At 40.9% G+C, this 9,956-nt stretch overlaps 2 protein-coding genes across 4 annotated transcripts in view; one reads left to right on the top strand and one right to left on the bottom strand.

Annotated features, from left to right (window-relative positions):
• On the top strand, nt 1-1,696 carry LOC138053546 (uncharacterized). The gene is made up of 2 exons (XM_068900170.1): nt 1-714; nt 1,460-1,696. Exons 1-2 carry the CDS (start codon nt 1-3, stop codon nt 1,694-1,696), a joined length of 951 nt encoding a protein of 316 aa, XP_068756271.1.
• Nucleotides 1,697-3,020: 1,324 nt separating this feature from the next.
• Nucleotides 3,021-9,956, bottom strand: part of LOC138051912 (zinc finger protein 431-like) — a 16,424-nt gene continuing 9,488 nt past the window's right edge. For all 3 annotated transcript variants that reach the window (XM_068898218.1, XM_068898219.1, XM_068898220.1), the window contains one exon: nt 3,021-4,659. In XM_068898218.1, the coding sequence (XP_068754319.1) occupies nt 3,575-4,659 (1,085 nt within the window). In that variant the 3' untranslated portion in view covers nt 3,021-3,574. The remainder of the gene's footprint in view (nt 4,660-9,956) is intronic.

The raw sequence follows: 9,956 nt of genomic DNA, 5'->3' as shown, positions 1-9,956 counted from the left end.
ATGAATTCATTAGACTCAGCAAATCTTATACTTCCAGCTCCGGGAGTGAGCAGGAACTCTGCCAGCAATACTGAAGCTAGGCGATCTTCAGATCATCAGAATGAGGACGTATCCGTTAACCATGTTTCATGGGGGAAAACGTCTGAGAACAGCAGATGTTTGCAGGCCCTTCTGCGTTGTAAGAAATTTCTATTCATTGCAACATGCAATGCAAGCACCTTAAGAGATGAAGACAGAGTGTTGGAACTAGAGCAATGCACTCAGCACCAAGGCATAGAAATACTCGGAGAGCAAGAACATCATATCATTCATGATGACCCCATTGAGTTTAGAAAGGTCTGTTCCAGATATTTGGTTACTTCTTCAGGCTGGAGAAATGAAGCACAAGCATCCCAAGGTGGAGTTGGACTTCTGCTAGGTCAGAAAGCAAGAAAAGCTCTACTGAAAGCCAAGCGAATCAGCAAAAGAATCATGACGGTTGAATTTAATGGCAATCCTCAGACTACTGTGATTGTTGTTTACGCACCTACCAACTGTGCGGATGAAGTTGAAGTCGAGGGATTTTATAACGACATGAGTAATACCCTGCAGGATTTCCCAGCGCACAATTTTCTTGCTTGTATTGGAGATTTCAATGCAAGATTAGGGCCGGATGTAGTTCCATTCACATATCATGATGTAACTAACAGAAATGGAAAGTACCTCGTAGAATCAGTATTATCAGAGCACAGTCTGATAGTAGCTAACACTTGGTTTCAGAAACGACCAGGAAAACTGTAGACCTTCACAAGTAGGACAGGATCGCTGCGGCAACTCGATTACATATTAGTGCACCGAAAGTGGAGGAACAGCGTCCAGGCTGTTGAAGCTTACAACACATTCAGCACAATGGGATCTGTCCATCGGGTAGTCTGTGCTAAAATCAAGTTTAGAGTATCTAAGGTAGCCAAGATGAAATATGAATGTAAAAGTTTTCCACTGACCCAGATCTACAGTGGAAATACACAGTCGCTGTCAAGAATAGATACCATGTATTGAGTGATGAGGGCAATGGGGTTAAGTATGAAAAGTTTGTTAAAGCCAACAGACAAGCTATGGAAGAATGACTGCCTAAGAAAACAAATGCAAGGAAATCCCTCCGGTCATCAAACGCACAAGTGGTATCAGCCCGCCAGGAAGCACATGCGGCGCGGAGTCTACGAATGCACCAACACCGAGGAAGATAAAGAAGCTTGGTCTCAAGCTCTAAGTAATCTGTATATATGAAATATATGATCAAGTGAGGGAAGTGGAATTAGAGGCACAAATACGAATCATCGAAGCCTCTCATGGAGCCCAGAAATATGATGAGGCATGGAAGATAGTTAGTGAGATTACTGGAAGGAAAAGAGCTAAAGATGGTTAAGTAGAGGGATCAAGCCCTGAGGAATGAGTGATTACATGGTTCACCCACTTTAAGAAACTCCTCGGTAATCCTCCAGAGGTAGAAGATTTGGACGAAGAGATACCAAACATCTTTGAGGACCTTGATATCAATGACGGCTTGTTCACTGTAGAAGAGCTCAAGGAAGTGAAATCTTCATTAAGAATCGGGAAAGCAGCTGGCCCGGATGCAATACCACGTGAAGTATTCAAGTTATGTGGCTTTGACAACATATGTCTAGACTTCTGCAATCAAGCTCTGATAAAAAAATGAGAAACCTGATCTGTGGTCCTATATGAATATCATCCCTGTACCCAAATCGGGGGACTTGTCAAAGACCGCCTACGGGATTCCACCTATCCTATTGCAAGCTATCGAGAGGATGTATACGAATACAAAGGCCAAAGTGATTTCACCAGATGGAGAAACAGAGATGTTCAACATCACAAGTGGTGTACTGCAGGGCGACACATTAGCTCCTTTCCTGTTTGTAATCGTGCTAGACTATGCTATGAGTAAAGCTATGGCTGTGAAAGAAGAAGAGCTGGGATTTACCATCACCCCTCGAAGATCAAGAGGACACCCTAAAGTAGTTCTAGCTGACTTAGGCTTCGCAGACGACATAGCACTACTGTCGGATGAAATAGCTCATACTCAGGAATTATTTAGATAAACTAGTTAATTTACAATAGTAACGTGTATTGAAAAGAAAAGAAAGGTAGCCTTCTGAGCTCAACAAAATCAATTACTTTTAATACTGTGGTAAAAATCCTCAAAAATTTAAGTGGTAATATTTTATACACCAACTTATCTTGGATACCAAGATTACTTACTAAGATCTACTTTCTCCGGATAGTTTTAAACCGCGCAAAAATATCGCTGTATTAGTAAGCATCGGCGATAGGAATTCCGAGTATCTGGAGATGCGCAGAACGTATGCGCAATAACAATAGTAGGCACCGTCCTTAAGAAAATCGATTCAATTATTCTTTGATTGCACCTGACGTCACGGCGGTCATGTTGGGGGAAGAACAATAGCGAAATAGTTTTTTGGGAATTTCACTCCATTATTATGCAAAACGTAAGCTACATTTCTCTATTGTTTTGGCACCAACATGGCCGTCTTATCACCTGAGTGCAATCAAAAAATGCGAAGGATGGTAACAAATGGTCCGAAATGAACCATTCGCTTGATTTTCGAAAATGGAAGGACATTTTGGTTGAATGGAGAGCGCCTTTAGCCATGCCTTCCAGAGCAAAATGAAAACTGTGTTTCTCAATACGAGACTTTCGCAATCTAAGACAATGCACCTATTGATTTTATGCCTGAGGGCGAGGCGGCCAGACTCGGGAATTGAGACTTGTCACGCACCCCCAGGCACCTACTGAAGTTCCTGCTCACGTGTCACTACTAACTAGTCCGCGATTTATGTTTTTCTTCAAATTTGCTTTTTTGAAATCTCAAAGCTGCTGTGTTGTTGTTTGCCTTTGAAATGTGACACTCCCAGAGGGGAGTGCTGCGTGACATCCCAAGGCACGTCACTGGTTCTTACCAAAAAAAATCCTGGTTTGTAGATGCAATTTCAATTAAGCCAAGTAATAATTATCATTTTTTTAAATCATCAAGGCAACAGTTTTGCTGCATGTGGAGAAAACTACAATTCAAACAAAGACCTATATGAGAAAATTAAGTAAATGAACTTTAAAATGCTTATGCACCACTACGGTATCTTGACACAGATACAGTTTATTTAGGGTAGCGTTTGTATGTTCTACTGCTGCAACTGCGACTACCTTGACAATACAGTGTACTACAACATGCAGAAATAATTGTATCATTGTCATCAGCAGTTTTTACAGAAAAATTTAACTACATTAAACTAAAGCAATTTGCGCTATCATAATTCGTTGGATTTAAAATTATCCAACTTTCAAAAGTTAACATAAACTATGTATGAATTGCTAAAAGCGTTGACCCATGCAACCATGTATTGTCAATCTTGCTAACCCATTCGAAATTGAGTGCCATTAAAATTTGATCATAATTGAGGCAAGGGTAATGTAAAAAGAGCTATACACACTAACCCACAAGCTAAATGAAATCTTATTTGCATTATTGTAATGGTAACTGATGGTGAGGCTGGCTCAAAGTCACGCGATCAAGACTGTTTCAACTTCAACATTGTGGGATACTTCATCAAGACCATATGTATACAATTCCACATCCTCCTCTCTTGGCGGCAACTCACAAATTTGTTTTAATTCATGCTTCTTCAGGGTTTGTTTGCGGGCAAAACTCTTACCGCATTTCTCACATGTATAAGGCCTCTCTCCAGTATGCGTTTTTTGATGCCTTCTCAAAGTTCCAGCATTGAAAAAGAATTTGTTACACATATGACAATGAGGCCTCTCCCCACTGTGTATTTTCTCATGCCTCCTTAAATTTGTGGCATCAATGAAACATTCATCACACTCTTTGCAAGCGTAAGGTCTGACTCCAGTGTGCAATCTTTCATGACTCTTCAATGCTCCTGCAACATTAAAACATCTGTCACAATGCTTGCACTTGTATGGCCTTTCTCCACTGTGTATTCTTTTGTGTCTCTTTAAAGTGCTCGCTTGACTATAAGATTTGCCACAATCTTTGCATGTGTAAGGCTTCTCCCCACTGTGTATTCGTTCATGTTTTTTCAAAGTTCCCCTTTCAGAAAAACCTTTACCACATTCTTTGCAAGTATACGGCCTCTCTCCACTGTGCATTCTTTGATGACTTATCAAAGCACCCACTGTAGTACATGATTTACCACACTCTGTGCATGTGTAAGGTTTCTCTCCAGTGTGTATCCTTTCATGGCTTCTCAAGTCTCCTGGGAGAGTAAACGCCTTCCCACACACTTTACAATCAAAAGGTTTCACGCCAGTGTGAAATTTTTTGTGCATTCTGAGGTGCCTCTTTTGGGCAAAAAATTTGTCACAAATATCACACTGAAATGGCTTCTCTTTGCTGTGAGTTTGTTCATGTCGCTTTAAATCTCCAGTGTCAACAAAACATTTGTGACAGGTTCTGCAACAGAATGGCTTCTCTCCGGTGTGTGTTCTGATGTGTCTCCTTAGCTGTCCCCCCTGTCTAAAAGACTTGTCACAGTGAGTGCACTGAAATGACTTCTCTTTGGGTTTAGCTTCAGCCATGACCTGACCCTCACTATCACTGCTGTGATCTGCAGTTGATGTCATTGCTGAATGAAATATAGAAAACAGACAGCATTAGTACAACAACACCAACAATGTAAATATAAGAGAAAAAAATACAAGAAGACCCGCCTCCTCCGTGGAAGAACTCCTTGGCAAGGCTCATTTCCCACCCTGGTCGGAGTTTTTCTCTGTCCTTATGTGGGCCCATTTCCATTAATAGGGCTAACGCTCACATGGTTCATATGGGGTAGAAACCTAGCACTTCACATCACACTCTAATCAGTTAAGTCTGTTCAAATATAAGTGCTTCACGGCCAACGTTTGCAAAAACGTAATCCTTCCTTGTAGGGTAGAAACCTAGCACTAATCAGTTAAGTCTGTTCATTTATATATCATGTTGTGTGGGACAATATAAACCAAAGGCAATGAATTTTATTGAGACGTTTCAAGTAGAAATGTTAAAAAAATAAAAATGTTAAAAAAAGTAAAAGTGGTTTTGGGAACATTATGTCACAACAAAAATCGCACTTGACAGCCCCAAAATATTTTAAAATGGTGACCAAAAAAGTCAGGAAAATGATTTAAGTAAGTAAAACTCTCTTTAAAGTTCCATTCTCTTATTCGGCAATCAATTTTCTAAATTTGCTAAGGGCTTAAAGCTTCAATTTATTCAGTCCAAACATTAAAAACCTTTCATTGCACCAATTTTGCGCCACCACGAGTTAAGGGTTCATGGCATGATCTACTATACTGTAAAAACCTCCCCACATACGCAACTGGAAGGGAGATCATCAATTGGCCAGTTGTAGTGCAGTTTGATGGCACCCTGGAACTCCCTTTTGTTTAGAGTAAAACCCATTTCCTGTAACGGTACTACCGTTAACCACATTGACGTTCCTTTCTCTGTGGCCAATTCCAATGATCTTCGAGTCTTCTGAGGGACCGCTTCCTTAATTCGCTCTGTCGCATGTCTTCGAGCTCTATTTCTCGCTCACTTCTTGTGGCGCACTGTGTAGACGTTACGAGGGCCTCATCAGGAAACTGGTGTAATTGATATTCAATTTGCTTGACAAGGGGTGCTGTAACTTTGACTGAAGAGGTGTACTTGTGCTTTGCCTCATAGAATGGATTCCCTAGACCGAGGCCGCCTAAGTGGACTGGCAGCGGAAAGATGTCCCTTTCTAATTGATTGGGTTTGCGCTCCATAATTGCTGGTGGGAGAACCTGTGACATTGCATCATCCAATGGCACCAGCAAATCCTGAATGTCAGGTAGAGTTCTCAAAAAGTATGTCCAAGCGTAAGGTATACGCAGCATAGGATACCTGTGGCTGCGACATCAATGTGAATACTTCACCCAACCAGTCACCTTATGGCTGACAGACTCCTCTAGATATGCCCACGAACCAATCAAGATGTTTCTGCCCTTCTGCCATTATGTTGACAGCTGTGCCCATGAAAGCATATCTGATGTCTCCTAATTTATCCGGTTTTGCAATAATCCAGCATTTACGGGTGTTTCAGAAAATATCCGAAATCCGGACCAAGGTTATTCAAAATATCCCATCATCTCTTTACTTCTACAATAGAGCCAGCTTCACTAGCGTCGTCTGCAAACCAGCATTGCTTTATACCCGATGTTGGCTGTAGACTAGTAATCAGAAGCTGAATGCTTAGCTCCTAAAGGCCCATTGCCAGCGGAACCCCTTGGGTTGTCCCTTCTGACAATGCAATTTCTCTGCTGCCAGTAATGAAGAGTCGTGCTGGATTTCATGATCTTTGCCTTTTACCAGTCTTTCACCTGATAATTAATAATAATTACTATTCAACTTTTATACACTGTACGAATTCTGATTTTGTGACCAGCTGATTTGTACCACGTGATAATGGATTGTGACCAAACAACCTCCTTGACGTCATTATCGGGGTGTAATAGCCGTGGTGTAAATTCAACACACCACTGTCAAAACACCATGGCTTCGGCTGACGCAAACTTTGACGATTTGATTGATTCTCTTACTGATGATGCAATTCCTAAAAACACCAAGAAAGCAAGTGCTTGTGGAATATATACATGTATTTTGAAAGGTAAGGTTGCAATTTTTATTTTTTCATTTAAGCTAGTTGAGGTGTTTTTGCGTGTTGTCAACAGTTTTGCCAGCTTTTGCTTTTTAGACTGGTTATCCAAAAAATACCCAAATGAGGTATTGGAAAGTCTTTCACCAGAAGTTCTGTCTGAGAGTTTAAAGAAATTCTAGCAAGAATTAAAAACAAAATCGCAGACAGACCATTACAGTGTTTCAGTGCACTTGTCCATCAGAGCGGCCATTGACTGCTACTTGAACACACTGCCAGAGTTTAGCAGCAATTCTTTCATACAAGATCAGCAATTTAAAATTGCAAATAAATCCCTCATTGCTAAACTAAAACAGCTTAAAGTGCAAGGCTTTGCAAAAGTTCAACATCATCCATCAATCTATCCTGAAGACATCCAAAAGTGCTACGAGATGAAAGTTTTCAGCGACAAAACCCCAATAACTTTACTTAGCATGAACTGGTTCAACATCAGCCTTCACTTTTGTCGCTGTGGAAGGGCAAATCTTCGAACCTAAACACCAGATAGTTTTGTCATTAAGAAAGATGCAAACGACAGTGAATATGTGGAGATGTGTATCAGTGAAAGAACGAAAGACCACCAAGGCGGTATCAGAGGTAAAGCCCACGAAAGCGATCCAAAAATGTTCAGCTCTGGAGTGCGAGCAGGCTCTCTCTCTGCACTGTTTCAGAAACCAAGGAGACATTTTCTCTCTAACGACAAGATATGGTTTGAAAATTCACCGATTAGAGTGAATAAACTGGGTGACATGATGAAAGAAATATCACTCACTCCAAGCTTGAGCAAAGTCTACACAAACCATTGTGTTTGATCTACAACCATCTCTTCTCTAGATGAAGCTGGAATACCCATTCATCGAATTATGCAGACTTCAGGCCACAAAAGTGAGAGTGGCGTTAAGTCGTATTGTGACTACCTGCCTAGATTAGCCTATGCTATTTGCGGGTTAGTTTATCTTTTGTTACTTTTTAGGTAAACGTGCTTTAAATAAATAAATAAAATAAAAAATTAAAATTAGAATTAAACTTGTAAACAGAATGCTTTATTTTTTTCAAGAAAATGCATAACTTGTAATTTAGGAAGCAGAGCAACTTATTTGCGCCGCTTGCAACCAGTCTTACTAGTCCGGCAGCAAAAGCCCCGTGGGAATTTTGTGAAAAAGCGAGCCAGTAGTCTAAATGTGTTAAGGGGACCCTAAATAACATGAAAAGTTTTGGTGGCAACTTTGGAATTCGCTCACACGGAATTTATGGAGGATTGGAAATGTGACATGTGTATCCCAACATGGAAACGAGGCTCAAACATAAAATTGTCCATAGCTATCCATTATTTGTGTAAAATTGAACCAAAGTCACCACAATTATGCAAATTAATGTTCAAATTAGCTTCTCAAACTCATTCATAATTCATAAGCCAAAAAGAAAAGAAATCACTACAGTGAAGGAAGTTTGGATATGTGGTCTTAATTAGCATAAAATTTCCCCAACTTTGATCCCAAATATCTCTTAAAATACTGATTCCTTTGAGAAGCAATATCAAACACTCGAAAGAGTGTTTCATCAGATAACCAACCACCTCGAAATTGGTTAAAAAACTCGGCCTTCGGCCTTGTTTTTTAACTCGCTTCTCAGTGTTTGATATATTACATGAAAACGAGACAATTAGCATGAAAACGAGGCTCACACAAAAGCTGCACTGAAAAGCCTTTTTACGTCTCCTGGCGAAGACAGAGATTGATGAAAGTATTGTTGGGTGTATGCCTTCCGTGTAATCAAACATGCTTATTGTAAGGGTTATCACGTGACCATGCTTGCATGAAAACAAGGCGGACACAAAAGCTGCACTGGAGAGCATGGAACATTGCAAAAGGATGAGGTGTGAAGTATTGTTGGTAGATAACACCTGTGCATTCAAACGTGTTTATAAGGCTGGGGCTTTCAGATGAAAAGTCTATCATGAAAATGAAGCAAAAGTAATAAATGCTCTAAGAATCACAGAAACATGAAAAATACATAAGAAGTTTGCAGGATGATACACCTTATATCATGCTAGAACCACAAAACGTAGCTGTGACCTTATTTTGAACACAAAAAAAGACAATAGAATATTGGATTTCCCGTACTGCACACGTAGGAGAGGGCCTGGGCTGTGTCTCCCTTATTTGTGGTCAACATTTGAAGCTGCTAACACCAGTAACCCGATGTTTAAGGTGGTGCGCCACCACATGCGTATGGCGATGAAGATGCTGGCGTTCATCAGAGCTGTCCGAACCGGAGACTAACCCTAAACCTAACACCTGATAACTCTAAAGATGTTCACCAAGGACATCTTCGTCCATGACAAAAGAAACTATGCACATATGATTCCTGTGTACCTTGCTCAGATGTCGTCCTTGAAAGCATCAGATCCAGAAATCTATCAAGCGTTCATCCAAGGAAACTGGGTAGTGAACAAGAAATCAATGCTGAAGCACCATTCTGTGCAGTAGGAGTCGACAATGCACTCGAACATAAGCACCGCTCTATGAAAGTCTCTGGAGGATTGGTTGGCATCACCCTAAATGAAGGTGCTCGGACAACATTCTTCCCGATAGCTCCAGAGCTCACTAGCTGAACAAGCAAAGAACATGGCGGGGGTGTCTTCCAAGCCTCAAGGCCGTTATCATAACCTCACTACAGCTGTCTTAGCCCGCGAACAAAAAGGTGTAGCACAGTTAACAGCCACTATTGAAAGGTTCACAAACCCATTCCCTGATGCACATACCGACCTGTTCAACCTAATGACCAAGGTGTTTATGCCAGAAACGGTAAAGAAAGATTTGTGTAAACAACGTAAAATCGGCATGAGACTGTTTTGAGTCTAGTCTGGCGAAGCCAACCTTTGGTCGCCCATGAAGAGGAGAAAACTCTTATCACGGGAAACCAGTGCAAAGGTGGTAAAGGTGGCCGTCGAAGACAAGATTGTGGAGCCTCAAGAGGATAGGTTCCTTTTCGCGCATATGATGATGGTGTGCAAGAGCAGGCCAGCAATCGATATAAAGGAGACTGAAGGCCAATACGAATTTTTGGCAGTCCCATGTTCGTTTGATGCCGATAGCACAATGCTTCACTGTTCATCCAAGAGTAATCTGAATGACAACAGAAACAACATCAGAGTAGTTAGTCCAAATGAAGATCAAGTTCAGTCGCAATTGTAGATGGGATGGCAGAAGTTCAGTCACTTAACC

Source organism: Montipora capricornis, chromosome 6 (genome assembly GCF_036669925.1).
Source record: "Montipora capricornis isolate CH-2021 chromosome 6, ASM3666992v2, whole genome shotgun sequence".
Lineage (NCBI taxonomy): Eukaryota > Metazoa > Cnidaria > Anthozoa > Scleractinia > Acroporidae > Montipora > Montipora capricornis.
The sequence above is the reverse complement of the archived record's forward strand: the minus strand, read 5'-3'. Positions and strand labels throughout refer to the sequence as shown.